This window comes from Oncorhynchus mykiss, chromosome 2 (genome assembly GCF_057628025.1).
Source record: "Oncorhynchus mykiss isolate SJ-2025 chromosome 2, ASM5762802v1, whole genome shotgun sequence".
Lineage (NCBI taxonomy): Eukaryota > Metazoa > Chordata > Actinopteri > Salmoniformes > Salmonidae > Oncorhynchus > Oncorhynchus mykiss.
In genome coordinates this window covers 87,746,363-87,774,015 of record NC_143023.1, presented here as the reverse complement: position 1 = coordinate 87,774,015, position 27,653 = coordinate 87,746,363, and the positions used below count along the sequence as shown (strand labels likewise).

The 27,653-nt window shown below is 40.0% G+C and overlaps 1 protein-coding gene across 4 annotated transcripts in view; it reads left to right on the top strand.

The window, feature by feature from the left end:
- Positions 1–27,548, top strand: part of kiaa1549la (KIAA1549 like a) — a 47,595-nt gene extending 20,047 nt beyond the window's left edge. For 2 of the 4 annotated variants that reach the window (XM_021575632.3, XM_090211610.1), the window contains 11 exons: positions 2,874–3,064; positions 6,295–6,422; positions 9,451–9,575; positions 9,859–10,073; positions 12,399–12,537; positions 14,318–14,689; positions 14,882–14,979; positions 17,060–17,202; positions 24,473–24,633; positions 24,746–24,819; positions 24,920–27,548. In XM_021575632.3, coding sequence (XP_021431307.3) covers positions 2,874–3,064; positions 6,295–6,422; positions 9,451–9,575; positions 9,859–10,073; positions 12,399–12,537; positions 14,318–14,689; positions 14,882–14,979; positions 17,060–17,202; positions 24,473–24,633; positions 24,746–24,775 — 1,602 coding nt within the window. In that variant the 3' untranslated portion in view covers positions 24,776–24,819; positions 24,920–27,548. Of the gene's footprint in view, positions 1–2,873; positions 3,065–6,294; positions 6,423–9,447; positions 9,576–9,858; positions 10,074–12,398; positions 12,538–14,317; positions 14,690–14,881; positions 14,980–17,059; positions 17,203–24,472; positions 24,634–24,745; positions 24,820–24,919 lie in introns of all 4 variants that reach the window. The other 2 variants (XM_021575642.3, XM_021575622.3) reach the window with 1 other exon arrangement.
- Positions 27,549–27,653: the final 105 nt, after the last annotated feature.

The window sequence follows — 27,653 nt, the reverse complement described above, 5'->3', positions numbered from 1 at the left end:
CCAGGCGTCTTCTCATCCAGTCTCATCTCATACCAGCTAGTGGTTTCATGGTGGAATCCAAGCCATCAGTAATGTTGTTACTGGATTAAATATGGTGCCATTTTGATTCATAGAGATAATGTGGAGGAGCATAAACAAGATCCCCTACCCTAAACATTTCAGATTCATCATGTACCCCGTCGTTCCACAACTCATGCAGCAGCAGAGAAAGTTGGCTGATTTTAGTGTTATTTCTCAACGTCATTCCATCATCACTCCCCCCAGAGAGACAGATGTACTAAGGCATATTTTTGGATGGGAAACGAGGCGCACTAGCTCCAGCTTATGTTGTAGGACAAGGTCAGAGATACACATGATTAGTACAAATAGGATAGTAGGATTGGACTTCTCTCCCAGAAACAAGGCCTGTTTCTATTAGCATAGTGTCTGCTTACTGTATTTACATTTCAGAGTGCAGTGCTTCAAGGTTTGTAAAACTGTTGGTAAACATTAAATGTCACTGGGTTGTTTTGAATGTGACATAAATGATTTAAAGCGTTGCTAAATTGGGAGATTCACGCATGGCGCTGTAAGGCCAATTGTTCGGTCTTTCCTTTTCTGACCAAAGATGTGGCACGCATGCGCAACTACTGAGATAAATATTCTTAGAATTATTTGGTTTATGAATAGCTTGTGCTAAAGGACGTGGTAAATGCGTTGAGTTGAAATCTTTGGCTCCACTACTCCACTGCACATATTTGCAGTTTGTAATGTGTTGGTGTCCAAACGTTCTGGGAATGAAGACAGAATATCAAGCAGAGCCTAACCCACTAGGGAGATAGTGGGCTTCATGAACCTTTAGCCCACAGCACACAATTATCCATCAAAGTGGGACAACAACGTCAAGCTGCAAATCAATGGCATGGCTTCAGTCTGCATGTGTGCTTTTGCAGGAAATATGTGAATCTATTTCATTGCTCTCCAAATTCACTATGTGGTATAGTCCATCATGTGTCTTCATTTTGAAAGTTTGTGCAATGAAGAGAAAATCATATCAATCATAATTTAGTTGTTCAGAGAGGTTCTACCATTCGTTTTTTTTTTTTTTTACACGTGGGTTTTTTTCAAACCTGTCCCCCTCTGTCCCGTGACTCCATCAGTACACTGAATGAGCCCAAGTCAAAACACAGAATCCGTTTTTGGGCGATTCCACGCCAGTAGGAGCAGAAAATATTTTTGGTAACCCAGATTGTTCTGGCAATTCTCACATAGAAACTTCATTCGGAGGAAGGATTTTTGACATGTTTTTAACATTTGTACCACCATTTCTTTATTTGTTTTATCATGATGAACGTGGACCTATACATGCCTCCTGTTAGTCCCTATGATCTGTAAACCGTGCATGATACAGGCAACATCTTGATGTCATTATACTCCTTATGTTCTTAAACATGGAGTACGTCTTGATTCTGAAATATAAACATTTCACATGAATTTATTCCACATGAAACATATTCATATTAATATCTCAAAATGACCCCTATTAATTTAGCTAGTTTTAAGACATATTGTTTGGAATAATATACTCTACAAGTACATCACATTTCCAGAGTGGGCTCTCTGCTAATTCGGAAGGTATGATCTATTTTATGAACACCACCAATACAGTGAATGGAAAACGGGAACTCCCTCTGCTTGTGACTTGCAGAATGTGCAATCCTAAAGGAGTGCTGTGATTGGTTAATGACCTATAATGTCAATATCTATGTATAAAATCATTAAAAGTACCAGAGAGTCACTCTGGAAATTTGACCTGTTTGAAGAGTATATTGTTGCAAACAAAATGTCAGAAATAAGCTAAATCAAGAAGGGTAGTTTTGTGATATTGATATTTGTAATATTGAATAAATGAAGAATCTAGACATACTCCATATTTTAGAACACACTATAAGGAGTATAATAATATAAATGGCACCAAGATGTTGTCTGTATCATTTACGGTTCGCAGATCATAGGGTCTTACAGAAGGCACCACCCTAGAACAGTAGGTCTGAAAAGAGCCTAAAATGACCACTTTCTCATGATTTTCTTTATCATTTTTTCCAATTAAGTTTCTATGTGAGAATTGCCAGAACAATCTAAGATACAAAAAATATTTTCCGCTCCTTCTGGTGTGGAATCGCCCCTTTGTCAAATCCATCACAGAGTAGCCTTGTGCAGAGTCTTGGACCAACTCCATGTCTTTATCAGACTGGGCAGATGAAAGGTGACCATTTAGAAAGTCAACGGAATCAAGTGGACAGAGAGGCCTGCCTCTTGCCAGTGAAAAATATCTGTGTTGAGCTCAGCCTTTAAGGTTCATCTGCCTGGTACAGTGTATCAATTTCTCTCCTATTTAGCTGTGTGCTGCAACTATGTGTCATAATACACTTGATGGCACTGAGACTCTTTAATTATTAAAGCTGTGTGCAGTTATATTTTCCCTTCTTATCCACACATGCACTCAAGTAGAAATACATTGAATATAATGTATTTATGTATTTCGTTTTCCAAAAAGAATGCCTGCACCTGAGAGGCTTCATGAAATTAGAGTAATTTGGTTATACAAAGAAACTGCCTAGACCCTGCAGACATTAGCAAAAATATAAATCATGAACCAATTACATTTTCCATGTCTTTCCTCCAATACATCTCAACTTAAAGGTGCCATTAGACGTTTTGTTTAACATTTAGTAGAATCCCATTCTGTCTTTACTTGCTGACTGAGAGAAAACAGAGCTCACTGAGCCGACTGCTCGTTTACTTTGTCTGTAAATGAAATGTCATTCTCTTAAAGCACTCCTTTACTTTACCATATATCATCGTAAACCCTTCCCTAACCTTCTCTACCCCAGCCTGTGCAGGGATTTGACTATGCCAAGAAGCATATGGGCCATCAGCAAGGTGAGGAGACCATCTCTGTTACCAAGGAGACGCTGGTCCTGGGCCTCCCGGTGAGAGATGCCCCATTGTCATTGGACAGGAAGGTGCACCAGGATGGGGCCGCTTCTAAAAGACCCCCTTCTGCTGACATCATCCACAAAGGGTAAGAAGAACGCCGATTGAAATGGAAACCGAATTATAGGATCTCTATGAAGATTGATCCCTGTTTACTATAGATTACCAGACCACATTTGGATTTGTTTGTGCCAATACTTTAAGTCAAGGAAAAATCACAATAAGTATTACAGTCTTGGACAGATTGCATAGAATCTGCTTAAATCTGCTCATGTTGACTGGCTTACAGTTTGCCTGGGTGTTGCCAATTGCCCGATTCGTAGCCGTCTATCACTCAGTTAAGGCAATAGAAAGCTAAAATGTTGTTACAAAACATGAGTCATGAATGTGTTATTGCCGTGCCACAAAACGGATAGAGCCTGCTGTCTTTCCTCTAGTCTAGAAGACAAAGCCAAGCTTTTTCTGCTGTTTTGAGCCATCTTTTCTTTGAATTTCCCACGCATTAAAATTCTAATTTTAACACAGAGACATTTACAGACCACCAAAGCCTTGATTTTTTTGTTTATTGACCCAGCCCAAGACATCAGTCATTGTCTTAAAGCTGTCAAATGTAGTAGATCTCCCCTATCTTCGGCTGATTTAGACCCACCACGTTTGTAAAATATTTACTGCTGCCAAGCTGGAGGTGTGACACGAGTCTGCTACAATGATCATTGGGTTTTGAAGGCACTGCAGTGTAGACCTGGGTTCAAATAGCATTGGAAATATCTCCAATGCTTTGAGTATTTGCTCTAGCCTTCCTGGAGTACCAGATTTGGGGGGGGGGGGGGGGGCAGTTTTTAAACTATTCTATTGGTCCTTTTAAACCCAATCAAGCTCAATCAAACACCAATAAAGTATTATTTTAAATATTATGTGAACCCAGGTCTGCTGCAGCGGCTGCTATTCCAGTCACTCTTTGGATGGACCGCAGGGCTCATTCAGACTGGGATTAGCAAGGCTTCAAAAGGCTACAAAACACACAGCTGTGCAGTGTGATGATTAAAGCATAAAACACCTTTGAAAAGCTGCTGAGAATAATAATTGGTAAAACAAGCAGGCGGTAAACACACATGGTGGTGTAAAGTGAATAGAGGCTGAACACTGGGCATGGAGAGAGACATAGTGGTGTAAAGTGAATAGAGGCTGAACACTGGGCATGGAGAGAGACATAGTGGTGTAAAGTGAATAGAGGCTGAACACTGGGCATGGAGAGACATAGTGGTGTAAAGTGAATAGAGGCTGAACACTGGGCATGGAGAGAGACATAGTGGTGTAAAGTGAATAGAGGCTGAACACTGGGCATGGAGAGAGACATAGTGGTGTAAAGTGAATAGAGGCTGAACACTGGGCATGGCGAGAGACATAGTGGTGTAAAGTGAATAGAGGCTGAACACTGGGCATGGAGAGAGACATAGTGGTGTAAAGTGAATAGAGGCTGAACACTGGGCATGGAGAGAGACATAGTGGTGTAAAGTGAATAGAGGCTGAACACTGGGCATGGAGAGAGACATAGTGGTGTAAAGTGAATAGAGGCTGAACACTGGGCATGGAGAGAGACATAGTGGTGTAAAGTGAATAGAGGCTGAACACTGGGCATGGAGAGAGACATAGTGGTGTAAAGTGAATAGAGGCTGAACACTGGGCATGGAGAGAGACATAGTGGTGTAAAGTGAATAGAGGCTGAACACTGGGCATGGAGAGAGACATAGTGGTGTAAAGTGAATAGAGGCTGAACACTGGGCATGGAGAGACATAGTGGTGTAAAGTGAATAGAGGCTGAACACTGGGCATGGAGAGAGACATAGTGGTGTAAAGTGAATAGAGGCTGAACACTGGGCATGGAGAGACATAGTGGTGTAAAGTGAATAGAGGCTGAACACTGGGCATGGAGAGACACAGTGGTGTAAAGTGAATAGAGGCTGAACACTGGGCATGGAGAGAGACATAGTGGTGTAAAGTGAATAGAGGCTGAACACTGGGCATGGAGAGAGACATAGTGGTGTAAAGTGAATAGAGGCTGAACACTGGGCATGGAGAGAGACATAGTGGTGTAAAGTGAATAGAGGCTGAACACTGGGCATGGAGAGAGACATAGTGGTGTAAAGTGAATAGAGGCTGAACACTGAACATGGAGTGAGTGAGCTACATAGCCTGGAGAGATCCTTCCAGGGCCATGTTTGATTCAGTGTTCCTCTGGGCTCAGGTTGACAGGAATACATGCATCCTCAATCTGTTCTCTCTCTCTCCCCCTCCCTCTCTCTCTCTTCCCTCTCTCTGTCTGACCATGAATCACAGGAGTAGAACTGTACCTCATTATAGAAGCCTCATGATTGCGAATGCTGATTCCATTTAGTATTTCTGAATGCATTACACCCTTAGAATAATCTAATCTTGTTTAACCCATAACTAAAATCACGTATTTGGTCAGATGCCCGATTATGTTTAAGTAGTCTGTCCATGAGGGATTAAGAATAATCTGATACAAACATTCTGAAGAGCAATGTCGATATGAGCTGACATAATGGGTGTGTGTGTTCCTAGCTGTCTTATCTGACATAACATCAGGCTCCTGTGTTAGTCACTGGTGTCAGTCTGTTGGTTACACCTGAAAAGATACCAGGCGAGGGTAGTTTGACATTAAGATAGTATCTCCCACTGTTCCAGCCTGTGGCCTTGTTGTGAAGCATAGCTTTAGATAGAACACAGCCTTTATCGGTGTCTCTGTCACCAGGGTTGAACAGTGACATGTTATATGTAATCCCATTGCAAAAAAACGAACTGTAATCAGATGCGTTACCATGAAAAAATATTGCAATCAGATTACAGATACTTTTGAAAAACTAGATGATTATGTTTGCGAAAAAAGACATGACACCTTTTCTGTTTTTTCAATGACATTCAATTCATCATTGAAAAAAGGTGGCAGTTTAATTTTGTTCCACCTGATCGAGTCTGAAACCACTATGATGAAGCACCAAATGTGTTTAAAGGATTATTTTTGTTGTCTTCTAATGCTGTAATCTAAAAGTAACATTACTGAGTTTGGTTAAATCCAAAAGTTGTTACTGATTACACATTTTGGGCAGGTAACTATGGTAACTTCAATGGATTATGTTTACTAAGTAACCTATCAACCCTGTCTGTCACATACTGCAGTCAGATCTCACAGGTTAGAACTGGCCAGGGGGCTGTGTGATAGCAGCATTACCCTTGGATAATACTGTATGCACAAAGCTTACCACTGCCTGCCTCTGTTGCTATGGTTACTTGCGGCAGGTTGCCAAGCGAGGACGGCTCAGTTACAAGCAATGAATCCGGGAAACTCAACACGGGCAAGAGCTCGATGGTACGGAGGCCTGCGGTACAGAACAGCGCCAAGGAGGATCTACTACACAAGAGGAACGGTGAGAGAGAGGAGAGAGGCCATACTCCGGCTACTGTACTGCTGAGAGGCCATACTCCGGCTACTGCTGCTTGTCCCTACTGCTGCCCACCACAATATTGTGTCCTCACACAGGCTTGATACACCATACGGCCATTAGAGAGAACTAATGAATTGTAAATTAAAATAAGCACTTACTGTATATGCAGGGATGCACAAACACACAGTATGCACCATGGAAACACACATACACATACACACACACAAGCATCTTTCTATTTCCCTCCTATCTAACTGCAGTAGCTGTAACACTCAGGCAGTGTGAGTGGGGATGTGAGGAAGGGTCTGATGAATGATAAAAGGATGATGCAGTGGCAGCCACTGAAAGTCCTCATTGTTCTTGAACTTCAGATATTTACCTAACTGGATGCATCAAATGAAAGGTGACAGTCTGGTAGAATTGCATTTTTACACAATGTTTCCATTGTTATTTGGAAGTTGTCTATGATGTTTGATATGCCTTAATATCTCAAGGTTAGATTACACACTGCATTACAGTAAGCGTCTCAACTTCAGAAATTATGTTGAGACGATGTCCAGTCAATATTGTTACTGTGGCATCTAGAAAGCTTTCATTTTCAACCGTCTAGCAATGGTTACCCAACATTTTACTGGTGAGATGTATTATAACGTAGTTTACATATTAACGTATTATAACGTAGTTTACATATTAACGTATTATAACGTAGTTTACATATTAACGTATTATAACGTAGTATACATATTAACGTATTATAACGTAGTTTACATATTAACGTATTATAACGTAGTTTACATATTAACGTATTATAACGTAGTATACATATTAACGTATTATAACGTAGTTTACATATTAACGTATTATAACGTAGTATACATATTAACGTATTATAACGTAGTTTACATATTAACGTATTATAACGTAGTTTACATATTAACGTATTATAACGTAGTATACATATTAACGTATTATAACGTAGTTTACATATTAACGTATTATAACGTAGTATACATATTAACGTATTATAACGTAGTTTACATATTAACGTATTATAACGTAGTTTACATATTAACGTATTATAACGTAGTTTACATATTAACGTATTATAACGTAGTTTACATATTAACGTATTATAACGTAGTATACATATTAACGTATTATAACGTAGTTTACATATTAACGTATTATAACGTAGTATACATATTAACGTATTATAACGTAGTTTACATATTAACGTATTATAACGTAGTATACATATTAACGTATTATAACGTAGTTTACATATTAACGTATTATAACGTAGTTTACATATTAACGTATTATAACGTAGTTTACATATTAACGTATTATAACGTAGTATACATATTAACGTATTATAACGTAGTTTACATATTAACGTATTATAACGTAGTATACATATTAACGTATTATAACGTAGTTTACATATTAACGTATTATAACGTAGTTTACATATTAACGTATTATAACGTAGTTTATATATTAACGTATTATAACGTAGTTTACATATTAACGTATTATAACGTAGTTTACATATTAACGTATTATAACGTAGTTTACATATTAACGTATTATAACGTAGTTTACATATTAACGTATTATAACGTAGTTTACATATTAACGTATTATAACGTAGTATACATATTAACGTATTATAACGTAGTTTACATATTAACGTATTATAACGTAGTTCGCATATTAACGTATTATAACGTAGTTTGCATATTAACGTATTATAACGTAGTTTACATATTAACGTATTATAACGTAGTTTACATATTAACGTATTATAACGTAGTTTACATATTAACGTATTATAACGTAGTTTACATATTAACGTATTATAACGTAGTTTACATATTAACGTATTATAACGTAGTTTACATATTAACGTATTATAACGTAGTTTACATATTAACGTATTATAACGTAGTTTACATATTAACGTATTATAACGTAGTTTACATATTAACGTATTATAACGTAGTTTGCATATTAACGTATTATAACGTAGTTTATATATTAACGTATTATAACGTAGTTTACATATTAACGTATTATAACGTAGTTTACATAGTAACGTATTATAACGTAGTTTATATAGTAACGTATTATAACGTAGTTTACATATTAACGTATTATAACGTAGTTTACATATTAACGTATTATAACGTAGTTTACATATTAACGTATTATAACGTAGTTTACATATTAACGTATTATAACGTAGTTTACATATTAACGTATTATAACGTAGTTTACATATTAACGTATTATAACGTAGTTTACATATTAACGTATTATAACGTAGTATACATATTAACGTATTATAACGTAGTTTACATATTAACGTATTATAACGTAGTTTACATATTAACGTATTATAACGTAGTTTACATATTAACGTATTATAACGTAGTTTACATATTAACGTATTATAACGTAGTTTACATATTAACGTATTATAACGTAGTTTACATATTAACGTATTATAACGTAGTTGACATATTAACGTATTATAACGTAGTTTGCATATTAACGTATTATAACATAGTTTACATATTAACGTATTATAACGTAGTTTACATATTAACGTATTATAACGTAGTTTACATATTAACGTATTATAACGGCAAATTCCTCAGGGGAAGTAGAAAATGAGTGATTGTATTATTTCCCTCTCAAGACCTTAGACGTACATTTAGAATGCCATTTACTTTCCCTTGGGTATAAGCCATCTCCTATATTTTCTAGTTTTCATACATTAATACTTTCCCCACGTCTACAGTATATACAGAGTGATCTGAGCACTGAAGCAGTTAACCTAGGACAACATCTGCTCTGTTTGATTGGTGCTGATGAGAGACGAGTACACCATGAACCCCACTGTAGCCAACCGCCATATGACGTCAGTGAAGTGCTCACAGCAGTATCAGTCATAGCTGGGCTAGCTAGCGCTATGCTAATTAGCAATGTCCTCTCATCCCAGCAGATCCCTATGAGGACCACACTGGCTCACTGCGACTCATCACCATCAAGCCAATGGCGGCCCAGCCCACCTACTCCTACCCATCCTCCTCCAGTCACAGCCAGGACTCAGTCGTCCTCAATGGGGAGGTGAGACACCACCCCCAGCCTGCTGGTTACATTGTGTCTGCCAGATGAAGATTCTAAAGATGAATGTTCTGGATGTGTACTGTAAAAGCAGTGTAGAAGTGGAACTATATTTCTGCAGACATCTAAGGGTTTGGGCCAATGGGAAGTAGGAATGGATTTGGAACCGATTGTTTCTTTATAGAGAAGAGGGACCTCAGTAGATACCTCACCACGTTTACTTCAAATACCAAGTAATGTCAAACTAGAATCAATACTAATGTAATACAAATTACTTCGTCTACAGGCAAATGTGGGGCTCAAGCAGAAGTCCGACATCGAACACTACAGGAACAAACAACGGCAGAAAGCCAACAGAAAAGGCTACTGTGATTTCCCTGTTACAGACAATGGCATCCACCCATTCAACCCCAGAGAGAGGCACAGCAGGCATGAGAATGCCAAGGAGCCAATGACTGCTGAGGAGAAGAGGGCATCCTATGCAGGATGCCACATCAGGAGGTGGGGGAGCAGACAGAGAAATGCCTCTTTTTGCATCCACATTATGTAATATGCCAAGAGACATACAGTACGCTATACAGGAAGAATTGCTTTCATGTTTGAGTGGGTGTTCAGTGGGTGTTCAGTGGGTGTTCAGTGGGTGTTCAGTGGGTGTTTAGTGGGTGTTTAGTGGGTGTTCAGCTGGTGTTCAGCTGATGTTCAGTGGGTGTTCAGTGGGTGTTCAACGTAAACAGATCCACTGGTATAAAAGTGACTTTTCAGAATGCCTACATGTACCGGTGACTGCAGCACTGGGACATCGTTAATGTGACAAAATCTCTTGCAGGGGGATGCCAAGCATCAAGTTTGTTTACAATCATATAATAACTTATGTATTGAACACTAGTCACTTTACTAATGTTTACGCACTGTTTCACCCACTTTATATGTACAGCGTATATACTGTATTCTAGTCCAGGCTCATCCTATGTACAGTTGAAGTCGGAAGTTTACATACACTTTAGCCATATACATTTAAACTCAGTTTTTCCACAATTCCTGACATTTAATTATAGTAAAAAAATCCCTGTTTTAGGTCAGTTAGGATCACCACTATATTTTAAGAATGTGAAATGTCAGAATAATAGTAGCGAGAGTAATTTATTTCAGATTTTATTTCTTTCCTCACATTCCTAGTGGGTCAGAAGTTTTTGGTAGTATTTGGTAGCATTGCCTTTAAATTGTTTAACTTGGGTCAAATGTTTCGGGTAGCCTTCCACAAGCTTCCCACAATAAGTGGGGTGAATTTTGACCCATTCCTCCTGACAGAGCTAGTGTAACTGAGTCAGGTTTGTAGGCCTCCTTGCTCGCACACGCTTTTTCAGTTCTGCCCACAAATGTTCAAATGGATTGAGGTCAGGGCTTTGTGATGGCCCCTCCAATACCTTGACTTTGTTGTCCTTGAGCCATTTTGCCACAACTTTGCTTAGGGTCATTGTCCATTTGGAAGACCCATTTGCGACCAAGCTTTAACTTCCTGACTGATGTCTTGAGATGTTGCTTCAATATATCCACATCATTTTCCTACATCATGATGCCATTTATTTTGTGAAGTGCAGCAGTCCCTCCTGCAGCAAAGCACCCACACAACATGATGCTGCCACCCCCGTGATTCACTGTTGGGATGGTGTTCTTTGGCTTGCAAGCCTCCCCCTTTTTCCTCCAAACATAACGATGGTCATTATTGCCAAACAGTTCTATTTTTGTTTCATCAGACCAGAGGACATTTCTCCAAAAAGTACAATCTTGTCCCCACGTGCAGTTGTAAACCGTATTCTGTCTTTTTAATGGCGGTTTTGGAGCAGTGGGTTCTTCCCTGCTGAGAAGCCTTTCAGGTTATGTCGATATACGACTTGTTTTACTGTGGCTATAGATACTTCTTTACTGTTTCCTTCAGCATCTTCACAAGATCCTTTGCTGTTGTTCTGGGATTGATTTGCACTTTTTGCACCAAAGTACGCTCATCTCTTGGGGACAGAATGTGTCTCCTTCCTCAGCGGTATGGCGGCTGCGTGGTCCCATGGTGTTTATACTTGCGTACTATTGTTTGTACAGATGAATGTGGTACATTCATGTGTTTGGAAATGGCTCCCAAGGATGAACCAGACTTGTGGAGGTCTTAGCTGATTTATTTAGATTTTTCCATGATGCCAAGCAAAAATGCACAGAGTTTGAAGGTAGGCCTTGAAATACATCCACAGGTACACCTCCAATTGACTCAAATTATGTCAATTAGCCTATCAGAGGCTTATAAAGCTATGACATAATTTTCTGGAAATTTTCAAGATGTTTAAAGTCACAGTCATAGTGTATGTAAACTTCTGACCCACTGGAATTGTGATACAGTGAATTATAAGTGGAATAATCTGTCTGTAAACATTTGTTGGAAAAATGACTTGTGTCATGCACAAAGTAGATGTCCTAACCGACTTGCCAAAACTACAGTTTGTTAACAAGAAATTTGTGGAGTGGTTGAAAAATGAGTTTTAATGACTCCAACCCAAGTGTATGTAAACTTCCGACTTCCAACTGTAACTTATTTTAGTATTTTTCTGGATGATGTGTATTGTATTGGTGGATACTGGTGCACTGTTGGAAACATCTGAAAATCTGTGTACGCGACCAATCAACTCTGATTTGATTTGAAATACACATTTGAAATGTCTGAAATATTCCTGTGATGGTGCAAACCTATGCTGCAGAGCAGGGCCATTTTTACTGATGAGGATGATGAGGATTATGATGGAGAATGTCATGACGATGGCAACTATGATATCCCTATTTCAGGCATCCCCCATCCAGAGAGCCAGCCTACTGGAGCCGTCAGTCCCTGGCTGCCAGCAGCCCTGGCCCCGTGGAGACGGAGATGGACCTGCTGGTCCTCAGGGAGAGGTCTAGAAGAGGGATCCGCAACAGCGGCTATGACGTGAGGCCTCACTGAGTATCACTGCTGAACATTGTCCATTTTAAGACATCCATGAGATGTAAAACAGGGATGGTCAATTCCAGTCCTCACGGGCCGGAGTGGTGACACACATTTTCCCCATCCCTAGCAAACACAGCTGATTAAACTCATTGCATTCTAAGCTAAAGATCATGATTAATTGATTATTGGAGTCAGTTGTATTAGTAGCTGGGGCAAAAGTGTGACACTAATCAGGCCGCCGAGGACTGGAGTTACGCATCCCTGTCCTGAAATGTACACCATACTACTAGAGTCACTGCATGGGCAAAAGGAGTTGAGCATAGATAAGTTCTGATACTGGGGTGCAATAACCTAAAGAAAACCCTAGAACAAAGCCTGTCCCAAAATGCCTATCTCTTCCAATCCTTATTCTAAGCTCTATGGCTCAAATGAAGAGGATTACCTTCATCTAAACTTTAAAACCTCCATCTAGCACAGCGATGGAGCTCGTTCTTATCCTACATTATTTATCTCATATGTATATGTATATACTGTACTCTATATCATCTACTGCATCTTTATGTAATACATGTATCACTAGCCACTTTAAACTATGCCACTTGGTTTACATACTCATCTCATATGTACATACTGTACTCGATACCATCTACTGCATCTTGCCTATGCCGCTCTGTACCATCACTCATTCATATATCTTTATGTACAGTACATATTCTTTATCCCTTTACACTTGTGTGTATAAGGTAGTAGTTTTGGAATTGTTAGCTAGATTACTCGTTGGTTATTACTGCATTGTCGGAACTAGAAGCACAAGCATTTCGCTACACTCGCATTAACATCTGCTAACCATGTGTATGTGACAAATAAAATTTGATTTGATTTCTTAGAGCTATCATTTATGCTGCATGCACAGGCACTACATTGCTGAATGTCAGTGAACGTGAACATGATTATAGTCTGTTCAGTGATTCAGATGCAAAATTCGATACCAGTTAATATACTGAACAAAAATGTATACGCAACAATTTCAAAGATTTTACTGAGTTACAGTAATATAAATCCAATTTATTTATAAAGCCCTTCTTACATCAGCTGATATCTCAAAGTGCTGTACTGAAACCCAGCCCCAAACCACAAACAGCAAGCAATGCAAGTGTAGAATCAATATAAGGCCATCAGTCAATTGAAATAAATTCATTAGGCCCTAACCTATGGCTTTCACATGATTGGGCAGGGGTGCCCCCAGTGGGTGGGGTGGGGGACACTGGAGAGCCAGGCCCAGCCAATCAGAATGAGTTTTTCCCCACAAAAGGGCTTTATTACAGACATAAATATTCCTCAGCATTTCTTGCAGTTAGCATGCCAATTGCATGCTCCCTCAACACTTGAGACATCTGTGGCATTGTGTTGTATGACAAAACTGCACATTTTAAAGTGGCCTTTTATTGTCCCCAGAACAAGGTGCACCTGTGTAATGACCATGCTGTTTAATATGTTTCTTGATATTCCACACCTGTCAGGTGGATGGATTATCTTTGCAAAGGAGAAAAGCTGACTAACAGGGATGTAAACTAATTTGTGTGAAACATTTGAGAGAAATATGTTTTTTGTGCTTATGGAAAATGTCTGGGATTTTTGATTTCAGCTCATGAAACATGGGATCAACACTTTACATGTTGCGTTTACATTTTGGTTCAGTGTAGCTCTGAATGTGCTGAGCCTTTAAATTGCAAATGGATAACCCTGTGTGTTTGTGTGTGTCTGCCTTCCTGTGTGTCAGGTGGAGCCGCTTGAGGAGACCAACGTGGACCGACTGATGAGCTCCCTGGGTTATGGTGGAAGCCATCAGGTCAAGGGTCTCTCAGACTCGTCCACTCTGAGCTCTCAGCCTTCCATCGGCGAGGTCCGTCAGCAGATGCAGCTCCTGCTGGGTAATGCCTTTGGGCTGGCCCCAGATGAGGCCCTGCCCTCCAACCACCACCACCCCCACATTCACCCCCACCTCCACAGTTCCTACAACCCCAGTCACACCAGCCCCTACTCCGAGGGAGTGACCAGTGCCCCTGGCACCATGAACCACCCATGTGGAGGAGGCCGCCAGCATGGGTCTGCCTACGGGCCGGAAATACACCAGTGTAGCTTACCCAAGCCTGTGAGTGCATTGATTAGATCATGCAATAAATCAACAACAAAAAATGTCTATGTTTACGGTGGTGTTTTAAACAAAAATCCTGAATGCTATTGTAGAACATCCACAAAATAAGATGGTATCTGTATAGGACATTATGTTTAAACACCCACACACTGATTGAACTGTGTCTGTGTGTTGTGTTTGGTGCTGCAGGGCTTCAGGTTCACTCAGCTTCCTGACATGTGCGTTGGACCTCCGCCCACTCTGATCCCCTCCAGACCTGGACCCCCTCCCGGGACCTCAATGAGGCGGTACGAAGCTCCCTCCTCCTCCCTTCAAGCTGTTAGAAAGACAGTAAACGGATGCAAATAACATTCATTCCAATATATGCACATCCACGCAGTGCTAAACATGCTCAACCTACTACACTGAACAACAATCTAAATGCAACATGCAACAATTCAAAGATTTTACTGAGTTACAGTTCATATAAGGAAATCAGTCAATTGAAATGCATTTATTTGGCCCTAATCTATGGATTTCACATGACTGGGAATACAGATATGCATCTGTTGGTCACAGATATCTGAAAAAAGTAGGGGTGTGGATCAGAAAACCAGTCAGTATCTGGTGTGACCACATTTTGCCTCATGAAGTGTGACACATCTCCTTCACATATAATTGATCAGGGTGTTGATTATGGCCTGTGGAATGTTGTCCCACTCCTCTTCAACGGCTGTGCGAAGTTGCTGAATATTGACGGGAACTGGAACACGCTGTCGTGCACTTCGATCCAGCGTATCCCAAACATGCTCAATGGGTGACATGTCTGGTGAGTATTCAGGCCATGGAAGAACTGGGACATTTTCAGCTTCCAGGAATTGTGAACAGATCCTTGCAACATGGGACAGCGAATTATCATGTTGACATGAGGTGATGGCAGCGGATGAATGGCACGACAATTGGCCTCAGGATCTTGTCACGGTATCTCTGTGCATTCAAATTGCCATCGATGAAATGCAATTGTGTTCGTTGTCCATAGCTTATGCCTGCCCATACCATAACCCCACCGCCTCCATGGGACACTCTGTTCAAAACGTTGACATCAGCAAACCGCTCGCCCACACAATGCCATCTGACCGGTACAGTTGAAACCGGGATTCATCAGTGAAGAGCGCACTTCTCCAGCATGCCAGTGCTATTGAAGGTGAGCATTTGCCCACTGAATTCGGTTACGACGCCAGTCAGCTACACTGAGATAGAAATTTGGCACAAACTGTCAGAAACGTTGGTTATGCAAACCCACAGTTTCATCAGCAGTCCGGATGGCTGGTGTCAGATGATCCCGCAGGTGAAGAAGCCGGGTGTGGAGGTCCTAGGCTTGCGTGGTTAAGCATGGTCTGCGGTTGTGAGGCCGGTTGAAAGTACTGCCAAATCCTCTAAAACAATGTTGGAGGCGGCTAATGGTAGAGAAATGCACATTCAATTATCTGGCAACAGCTCTGGTGGACATTCCTGCAGTCAGCATGCCAATTGCACATTCCCTCAAAACTTGAGACATCTGTGGCATTGTGTTGTGTGACAAAACTGAACATTTTAGTGGCCTTTTATTGTCCCCAGTGCAGGGTGCAGCTGTGCAATGAATATTGCTGTTTAATCAGATTCTTGATATGCCACACCTGTCAGGTGGATTATCTTGGAAGGAGAAATGCTCACTAACAGGGGTGTAAATAAATTTGTGAACCAAATTTAAGAGAAATAAGCTTTTTGTGTGTATGGAAAATGACTGGGATCTTCTATTTCAGCTCATGAAGCATGGGACCAAGACTTTACATTTATAGTTTTGCTCAGTATACTTCTTTTGAAGGTCTATTTGTAACTAGCGTACTGTATCCTTGTAGCGTTTCCTATCCTAACTTTTGCTGTACTACTTTAGATGTTATGCTGCTCATGTGTTGTTGAATTTCTACTCTACTGTTATTCTGCATATTTTAAAACAGGGATGGGCAAACCTTTTGATCAATACATTTTTTGTTTTTGTTTTACTCATTCGGGTGTCAACTTACTGTTGCAAGTTAGAATAGTAGAATACACAAGGTGCAATTTAGAAATGTGGTTGTGCATCAGCAGTTTTTCTCTTGTTATGTCGGTCACTGATAGTCACTCCATTAGCCCATGTCAGCAAACATTTTTTTGATTGGTAAGCTATCTAAACTTCGTAATCATGGTGGAATTACCAGCCGGGGGCCCCCCATTGATTTTGTTAGTCCGTCTCACTCATATATCATATTAAAAATTGCTAAACATTTCTCTGCACCCTATTTCACAATGTGTAGAATTGCAGGAAAATTGTTGTAAAAGCTCATTTTGTCTTTGTCCCCCCTTCTGCAGTTCTACACCCGACATCAGCCTGAAACCTCGCATTTCTGAGGCTTCTGAGATACAGAATCAGCACAATGGTGCCACCTACCTGCCTATCAACAGAGCGCCCTTCCCTGCTGTCACTGTTGACCAGTCCATGACCAGCTACTCAGGTCAAAATATTAAATATTATATAATTATTCAGATATGGACTAGTAAATATACAGTGAGCACCATAATTAATTGGACAGTGACCATTTTTTTGTTATTTTGGTCCTGTACTCTAGCACTTTGAGTTTGAAAGGATACAATGAGGGTGAAGTGCAGACTGTCAGCTTTAATTTGAGGGTATTTTCATACATATCGGATGAACCGTTTAGAAATTATAGAAGCTTTTGTACATGGCCCCCACCCATTTTCGGGGCATCAAAAAACATCGGACAGTTTAACATAATGTAGAATAAAGTAATTATTGTTAATATTTGGTCGCATATCCTTTGCATGCAATGACTGCTTGAAGTCTGCGATGCATCGACATCACCAGACGCTGGGTATCTTCCCTGGTGATGCTCTGCCAGGCCTGTACTGCAGCCATCTTCAGCTCCTGCTTGTTCCTGGGACTTATTGCCTTCAGTCTCCTCTTCAGCATGTAAAATGCATGTTCAATTGGATTCAGATCCGGTGATTGACTCGGGCCGGTCAAGGAGTTTCCACTTTTTGGCCATCAAAAACCCCTTCGTTGTTCTAGCAGTATGTTTAGGGTCATTGTCTTGTTGCGTGATGAAGTGCCGTCCAATGAGTTTGGAGGCATTTGGTTTTATTTGAGCAGATAAAATATTTCTGTAGACTTCAGAATTCATTGTTCTACTTCTGTCTGCAGTCACATCATTGACGAAGACAAGTTCCCTGTTCCACTGGCAGCCATACAGGCCCAAGCCATAACACCCCCTTGACCATGTTTCACGGATCAGGTGGGATGCTTTGGATCATGGGCATGTCTTTTTATTCTCCACACTTTCCTCTTTCCTTCACTCTGGTACATGTTCATCTTTGTCTCACCTGTCCACAATACTTTTTTCCAGAACTCTTGGGACTCTTTTAGGTGCTTTTTAGCCAACTGTAATCTGGCCTTTCTGTTCTTCAGGCTTATCAGTGGTTTGCATCTTGTAGTGTACCCTCTGTAGTCCTGCTGGTGTTGTCTTCTATGTATGGTAGACTTTGACACATCTACACCTGCATCCAGGAGAGTGTTTCTGATCTGTTTGGCTGTTGTCAGGGGGGTTTTCTTCACCATAGAGACTATTCTCCGGTCACCCACTACAGGGATCTTCCTTAGTCTACCGGGTCTTTTGCCATAATTGAGTTCACTGGTTGTTTTTTTCTTGTTAATGATGAACCAAACTGTTGACTTGGGCATGCCCAGGGTTTTTGCAATGCTCCTGATTTTCATTTCTGAGCCTTATGACAGCCATCATCATTTGCATCGACACTGCTGTCTTCCTCATGTTGTCACACCCCAACAACAACCTCCAAAGACAATAGCAAAGTCTAGAATCAATACTATTCATCAACAGCTCTCCTGCATTCACTAACGACACAAATGAATACACCTGCCTAACGACACACATCTGTGAAGGCAATTCAAAAAATACTTGTAGTACCTTAAAATGGGGGGACCATGTACAAAAGGTCCTGTCATTTCTAAACGGTTCATCCGATATGTATGTGAAAATACCCTCAAATTAAAGCTGACAGTCTGCACTTCACCCTCGGTGTCATTGTATCCTTTCAAACTCAGTGCTAGAGTACAGAACCAAAATAACAACAACATGGTCACTTTCCAATGAATTACGGTGCTCACTGTAAATACACAAAGTACCAGTCAAAAGTTTGGACACACCAACTCATTCCAGGGTTTTTCTTTCTAACATCAAAACTATGAAATAACACATATGGAATCATGTAGTAACCAAAAAAGTGTTAAACAAATCTAAATATATGTTATATTTGAGATTCTTCAAAGTAACCACCCTTTGCCTTGATGACAGTTTTACACACCTGGAACGCATTTGAATTGTGTGTGCCTTTTTCAAAGTTAATTTGTGGAATTTTTTTCCTTAATGCGTTTGAGCCAATCAATTGTGTTGTGACAAGGTAGGGGAGGTATACAGAAGATAACCCTATTTGTTAAAAGACCAGGTCCATTTTATGGAAAGAGCAGCTCAAATAAGCAAAGAGAAACGACAGTCCACTACTTTGAGACATGAAGGTCAGTCAATACGGAAAACTTCAAGAATTTGGAGTGATGATTGCTAATAATGGGCCTATGTACGCCTATGTAGGTATTCCATTAAAAATCTGCCATTTCCAGCTACAATAGTCATTTACAACATTAACAATGTCTACACTGTATTTCTGATCAATTTGATGTTATTTTAATGGACAAAACATGTGCTTTTCTTTCAAAAACAAGGACATTTCAGAATTACCCCAAACTTTTGAACGGTGGTGTATGTGTACAGTGGGGCAAAAAAGTATTTTGTCAGCCACCAATTGTTCAAGTTCTCCCACTTAAAAAGACGAGAGAGGCCTGTAATTTTCATCATAGGTGCACTTCAACTATGACAGACAAAATTAGGGAAAAAAATCCAGAAACTCACATTGTGTAGGATTTTTTTATGAATTTATTTGCAAATTATGTTGGAAAAATAAGTATTTGGTCAATAACAAAAGTTTATCTCAATACTTTGTTATATACCCTTTGTTGGCAATGACAGAGGTCAAACGTTTTCTGTAAGTCTTCACAAGGTTTTCACACACTGTTGTTGGTATTTTGGCCCTTTCCTCCATGCAGATCTCCTCTAGAGCAGTGATGTTTTGGGGCTGTTGCTGGGCAACACGGACTTTCAACTCCCTCCAAAGATTTTCTATGGGTTTGAGATCTGGAGACTGGCTAGGCCACTCCAGGACTTTGAAATGCCTCTTACGAAGCCACTCCTTCGTTGCCCGGGCGGTGTGTTTGGGATCATTGTCATGCTGAAAGACCCAGCCACGTTTCATCTTCAATGCCCTTGCTGATGGAAGGAGGTTTTCATTCAAAATCTCACAATACATGGCCCCATTCATTCTTTCCTTTACACGGATCAGTCGTCCTGGTCCCTTTGCAGAAAAACAGCCCCAAAGCATGTTTTCACCCCCATGCTTCACAGTAGGTATGGTGTTCTTTGGATGCATCTCAACATTCTTTGTCCTCCAAACACGACGAGTTGAGTTTTTACCAAAAAGTTATATTTTGGTTTTATCTGACCATATGACATTCTCCCAATCTTCTTCTGGATCATCCAAATGCTCTCTAGCAAACTTCAGACGGGCCTGGACATGTACTGGCTTAAGCAGGGGGACAAGTCTGGCACTGCAGGATTTGAGTCCTGGCGGCGTAGTGTGTTACTGATGGTAGGCTTTCTTACTTTGGTCCCAGCTCTCTGCAGGTCATTCACTAGGTCCCCCCGTGTGGTTCTGGGATTTTTGCTCACCGTTCTTGTGATCATTTTGACCCCACAGGGTGAGATCTTGCGTGGAGCCCCAGATCGAGGGAGGTAATCAGTGGTCTTGTATGTCTTCCATTTCCTAATAAATGTTCCCACAGTTGATTTCTTCAAACCAAGCTGCTTACCTATTGCAGATTCAGTCTTCCAGGCCTGGTGCAGGTCTACAATTTTGTTTCTGGTGTCCTTTGACATCTCTTTGGTCTTGGCCATAGTGGAGTTTGGAGTGTGACTGTTTGAGGTTGTAGACAGGTGTCTTTTATACTGATAGCAAGTTCGAACAGGTGCCATTAATACAGGTAACGAGTGGAGGACAGAGGAGCCTCTTAAAGAAGAAGTTACAGGTCTGTGAGAGCCAGAAATCTTGCTTGTTTGTAGGTGACCAAATACTTATTTTCCACCATAATTTGCAAATAAATTGATTAAAAATCCTACAATGTGATTTTCTGGATTTTTTTTCCTAATTTTGTCTGTCATAGTTGAAGTGTACCTATGATAAAAAAATTACAGGCCTCTCTCATCTTTTTAAGTGGGAGAACTTGCACAATTGGTGGCTGACTAAATACTTTTTTGCCCCACTGTATATACAGTGCCTTGCGAAAGTATTCAGCCCCCTTGAACTTTGCGACCTTTTGCAACATTTCAGGCTTCAAACATAAAGATATAAAACTGTATTTTTTTTTGAAGAATCAACAACAAATGGGACACAATCATGAAGTGGAACGACATTTATTGGATATTTCAAACTTTTTTAACAAATCAAAAACTGAAAAATTGGGCGTGCAAAATTATTCAGCCCCTTTTCTTTCAGTGCAGCAAACTCTCTCCAGAAGTTCAGTGAGGATCTCTGAATGATCCAATGTTGACCTAAATGACTAATGATGATAAATACAATCCACCTGTGTGTAATCAAGTCTCTGTATAAATGCACCTGCACTGTGATAGTCTCAGAGGTCCGTTAAAAGCGCAGAGAGCATCATGAAGAACAAGGAACACACCAGGCAGGTCCGAGATACTGTTGTGAAGAAGTTTAAAGCCGGATTTGGATACAAAAAGATTTCCCAAGCTTTAAACATCCCAAGGAGCACTGTGCAAGCGATAATATTGAAATGGAAGGAGTATCAGACCACTGCAAATCTACCAAGACCTGGCCGTCCCTCTAAACTTTCAGCTCATACAAGGAGAAAACTGATCAGAGATGCAGCCAAGAGGCCCATGATCACTCTGGATGAACTGCAGAGATCTACAGCTGAGGTGGGAGACTCTGTCCATAGGACAACAATCAGTCGTGTATTGCACAAATCTGGCTTTTATGGAAGAGTGGCAAGAAGAAAGCCATTTCTTAAAGATATCCAGAAAAAGTGTCGTTTAAAGTTTGCCACAAGCCACCTGGGAGACACACCAAACATGTGGAAGAAGGTGCTCTGGTCAGATGAAACCAAAATTGAACTTTTTGGCAACAATGCAAAACGTTATGTTTGGCGTAAAAGCAACACGGCGTAAAAGCAACACAGCTCATCACCCTGAACACACCATCCCCACTGTCAAACATGGTGGTGGCAGCATCATGGTTTGGGCCTGCTTTTCTTCAGCAGGGACAGGGAAGATGGTTAAAATTGATGGGAAGATGGATGGAGCCAAATACAGGACCACTCTGGAAGAAAACCTGATGGAGTCTGCAAAAGACCTGAGACTGGGACAGAGATTTGTCTTCCAACAAGACAATGATCCAAAACATAAAGCAAAATCTACAATGGAATGGTTCAAAAATAAACATATCCAGGTGTTAGAATGGCCAAGTCAAAGTCCAGACCTGAATCCAATCGAGAATCTGTGGAAAGAACTGAAAACTGCTGTTCACAATTGCTCTCCATCCAACCTCACTGAGCTCGAGCTGTTTTGCAAGGAGGAATGGGAAAATATTTCAGTCTCTCGATGTGCAAAACTGATAGAGACATACCCCAAGCGACTTACAGCTGTAATCGCAGCAAAAGGTAGCGCTACAAAGTATTAACTTAAGGGGGCTGAATAATTTTGCACGCCCAATTTTCCATTTTTTGATTTGTTAAAAATTAGTAATGCATCAGAATTAGTAATGACTTCTATTTTAGCCCTTGGCAACGCAGATACTCGTTGGTGCGCGCGAGCAGTGTGGGTGCAATAATTGAATAACATAGATTTCTACATTTATTTTGCGACGCACACACACGCGACGTGTCCGGTCTGGTCAGCATGTTAGCCAAATACATTTAAACTCAGTTTTTCACAATTCCTGACATTTAATCCTAGTAAAAATTCCCTGTCATAGGTCAGTTCGGATCACCACTTTATTTTAAGAATGTGAAATGTCAGAATAATAGTGGAGAGAATGATTTTTTTCAGTTTTTATATCTTTCATCACATTCCCAGTGGGTCAGAAGTTTACATACACTCAATTAGTATTTGGTAGCATTGCCTTTAAATTGTTTAACTTGGGTCAAACGTTTCAGGTAGCCTTCCACAAGCTTCCCCTAATAAGTTGGGTGAATTTTGGCCCATTCCTCCTGACAGAGCTGGTGTAACCGAGTCAGGTTTGTAAGGCCTCCTTGCTCACACATGCTTTTTCAGTTCTGCCCCCAAATGTTCTATAGGATTGAGGTCAGGGCTTTGTGATGGCCACTCCAATACCTTGACTTTGTTGTCCTTAAGCCATTTTGCCACAACTTTGGAAGTATGTTGGGGTCATTGTCCATTTGGAAGACCCAAGCTTTATTTTCCTGACTGATGGCTTGATGTCTTGTTTCTTCAATATATACACATTGTTTTCCTGCATCATGATGCCATCTATTTTGTGAAGTGCACCAGTCCCTCCTGCAGCAAAGCATCCACACAACATGATGCTGCCACCCCCGTGCTTCACGGTTGGGATGGTGTTCTTTGGCTTGCAAGCCTCCCCCTTTTTCCTCCAAACATAACAATGGCCTTTATGGCCAAACAGTTCCTTTTTGTTTCATCAGACAAGAGGACATTTCTCCAAAAAGTACGATCTTTGTCCCCAGGTGCAGTTGCAAACCATAGTCTGGCTACTTTATGGCAGTTTTGGAGCAGTGGCTTCTTCCTTGCTGAGCGGACGTTCAGGTTATGATGATAAAGGAATCGTTTTTCTGTGGAAATAGATACTTTTGTACTTGTTTCCTTTGCTAGGTCCTTTGCTGTTGTTCTGGGATTGATTTGCACTTTTCACACCAAAGTACATTAATCTCTTGGAGACAGAACGCATTTCCTTCCTGGGTGGTATGGTCCCATGGTGTTTATACTTGTGTACTATTGTTTGTACAGATGAATGTGGTACCTTCAGGTGTTTGGAAATTGCTCCCAAAGATGAACCAGACTTGTGGAGGTCAAATTATTTTTTTCTGAGTTCTTGGCTGATTTCTTTTGATTTTCCCATGATGTCAAGCAAAGAGGAACTGAGTTTGAAGGTAGGCCTTGAAATACATCCATAGGTACACCTCCAATTGACGCAAATGATGTCAATTAGTCTATCAGAAGCTTCTAAAGCCATGACATAATTTTATGGCATTTTCCAAGATGTTTAAAGCCACAGTCAACTTAGTGCATGTAAACTTCTGACCCACTGGAATTGTGATACAGTGAATTATAAGTGAAATAATCTGTCTGTAAACAATTGTTGGAAAGATTACTTGTGTCATGCACAAAGTAGATGTCCTAACCGACTTGCCAAAACAAGAAATTTGTGGAGTGGTTGAAAAACGAGTTTTAATGACTCCAACCTAAGTGTATGTAAACTTTCGACTTCAACTATATATATATATATATATGTGTGTTTTTCTGTCAAATTACTTAACTTCACTCATTTAACCCTCTGATTGGCTAACCACACTGCTCATCTCTACAGGAAACCCAATGACAGCAGTCTACGCCATATCAGCCAACCACCCTGGTTACTCTGACTACTTTGTCATGTCTCCACCATCGTCGTACGGAAGCCCATCTTGGATGTCCTACCCACCGGAACCTGAGGACATCCCACACCAGTGGAATGATACTGTAAATACTGTTAGTATCTGAACCAGAACAATGTCCCCGTATATTTAGCTTGTATAACAGATTGTTTGATCTGGATTCCTCACTATTAGTCCCTGTTTAAACCAGTCTCTTCTCTTTTCAGAACCCGTGTCATTTAGAAACCATTTGTTGAGATTACCTGATCTCTGGCATTGAGTGGAAACAGCATATATCTTGGTGGGCACACACACTTAATACAAGACAGCATTTTCTATCAATGATTTGGGTTTTTGTGGCTCATTTCCTTTCGTTACATTTCTTTCTCTTTGTCTTCCAGGTGTCCTATCGGTTGGGCAGTAGGGCCTCCCTCCCTCACAGTGAGTACCCCTGGACTAGAGCACCCTGCCCTCACTGTCACCCCTGGCACCTGCTGGCCTCTGGCCTGCCTCCTCAGCCCATCCAGGCCCCCCATGGTCTCTGAGCCCCAGGTCACACAGGCCTCACAGCCTCCATGTCAACTGCCACCAGCCAGCGGAGGATGGCCTAGAGTAGAGCAGCAGCATGGTAATGCCACATACAGCCTCTGCCCTGGTCCACACCATCCAACGACAGAGCTGGACTGACTGTGCTTTTTGATGATCCAAATTCTTTAATGGAAAGAAGAGTTTTACCTACTAAACTGATGGTTTATGTGTATTTTTTAAAATGACAAAAAAAAATAGTATCTAACTCGTCTTGAGCTGTTTCAGTTTTTGGATATTTGTGTGCTTTGTCATTTACTTTTGTGCATTACTTCTTATTTTGAATGAGTAAAACATTTAATGAGTGTATCTTGTGCGCTCACCTTAATTTAAGGAAGACATTTGTGCAAGAAAAGCTTTGGTGTGATTGGCATTGTCATTCTGTATTTCTGAAATGTACCCATGACCTTCAACCCATCAGATTACAGTAAAAAAGAAAAACACCTGTTCTGTCATTCATATGTTAATGAGGTGGGTCTACTAACCATGATTATGAAAAGCTGAATAGAGTCATATATTGCAGCACACAAATGATCTTACAATGGTTCTTTACTTGCAAGTGTTATTATGTATTTTGTATTTTGAGATTCTGACTTATATTGGGTCATATTCATTCACTGGACAGAGTGGTGATAATCAGATGTGTTGGATGGGCCACAGGAGTATTTATTCAATTTATTATGTAACATGACAGCATTAATTATTGAAGAGACTTTTACAAGCAGTGAGAGAGATATTTTCTGTGTATATTTTGACACAATTTTCTTGACATGTTGACTTGCTTTAATGCATTTTGAATTTGAAGGATGGTCAGATTGTTTTGAATCTTATTTTCAAATATGTCAAGTGTACCAACACTTAGATGTCTAACTACCAGGATCATCTAGTGTAAAACATGACCACCTTTCAAATGTATTAATTCATGTAAGTGCATATGCTGGTATATGCATATACACAAATACTCACTGGGTCATAACATAAGCAAAATGAAGGATAATGCTGTGTTTTACTAGTGGATTTCAAAACAAGGATAATGTGATGGCTAGGGCTCTTTACCATGTATTTGCTATTAGTTGAGTTAATCAGTGCAGTTTAGTGTAGATCAACAACCACCAAAACATGTAACCAGACTTGATTTGTATTACTGTGATATTGCTGATATTGAATATCTAATAATGACATAGCATTGGAAAGGTTTTTACATTTAAAAATGGTGACAGAATCAGGTTTAATGTGATGATAAAAAATTAAATACAGTTTGATCTATCACAATGTAGGGACATTATTAGTTTAGTCTGATATTAGATGAACAGAGCACTTTCTCATCCTGAGTTCCTGACCCCACAAAACTGCAGTATCAATGCAAATACTTTGTTAAGCATGCAATATTAATATCGAAAATATTAGAATAACTGCTTTTTAACAAATTATGAGTCATACTCAAAATTATAAAAAGATGCAAATACATAGTCAGTATCTAGTCCATTCGTTTGACTGGCTAGATGTCTTCAAATACATAGTCAGTATCTAGTCCATTAGTTTGACTGGCTAGATGTCTTCAAATACATAGTCAGTATCTAGTCCATTAGTTTGACTGGCTAGATGTCGTCAAATACATAGTCAGTATCTAGTCCATTAGTTTGACTGGCTAGATGTCTTCAAATACATAGTCAGTATCTAGTCCATTCGTTTGACTGGCTAGATGTCTTCAAATACATAGTCAGTATCTTGTCCATTAGTTTGACTGGCTAGATGTCTTCAAATGCATACCAACTGTTTCTACCTAGTTTGAAAAAATATATTTAACTATTTTTCTACAAAAATATGAAACCATTATTTTTACGTTTAAGCGTAATATTCCAAAGGAAGTATGATAATCCATGTAAAAAGCCCAAATGCAAAGACATTTAGAGAATCTGTGTGTTTTGCTCTGTAATAATACATAAAATGTCTACTTTTTCTGCTCTACACATACACTGGTAAAACATTCTTCATCTACTAGATTTAGTCACAGTAAAGTTTCACTAAACAATGTTGATGAGACTTATAATTCAAAAGGAGCCTATGAGTTGAGCATCTTTGCCTTTATCAAGCACAAACAATCTGGTTGATGCTTGGAATCGTCGTCATTGTAACTTGTATCGCTAAGAGACAAAAGGCACTCCCATTTGTTGAAAATAATATCATTGGTATGTTCAGTTACCCATATTTGAAGCTAATGAAGGGGAAAATGTGATTGAGTTGAACAGTCAAAAGGAACACAATGAAAGAGTTGACATAAATTGATGTACTCCTGATGCTTCTTTTACCTAATTTCTCTGAGATTAAATGTGATGATTAGCCCTGGAGGTTTCTGAAGGCACAGCAGTTTGAATCATGTTATGAAGAATGCAGTTGAATGTAGTTATGCAGAATTTTGGTGAAATAAAACCCAATAAATTACAACTTGGAAGTTGTTTCTTGAGTGGAACATTAGTTTTACAACCCTGAATGAAGAATAGCTACTTTCAGTAGGAACCTGTGAGGGATGTGAGGGAGATGGGAGTCCGT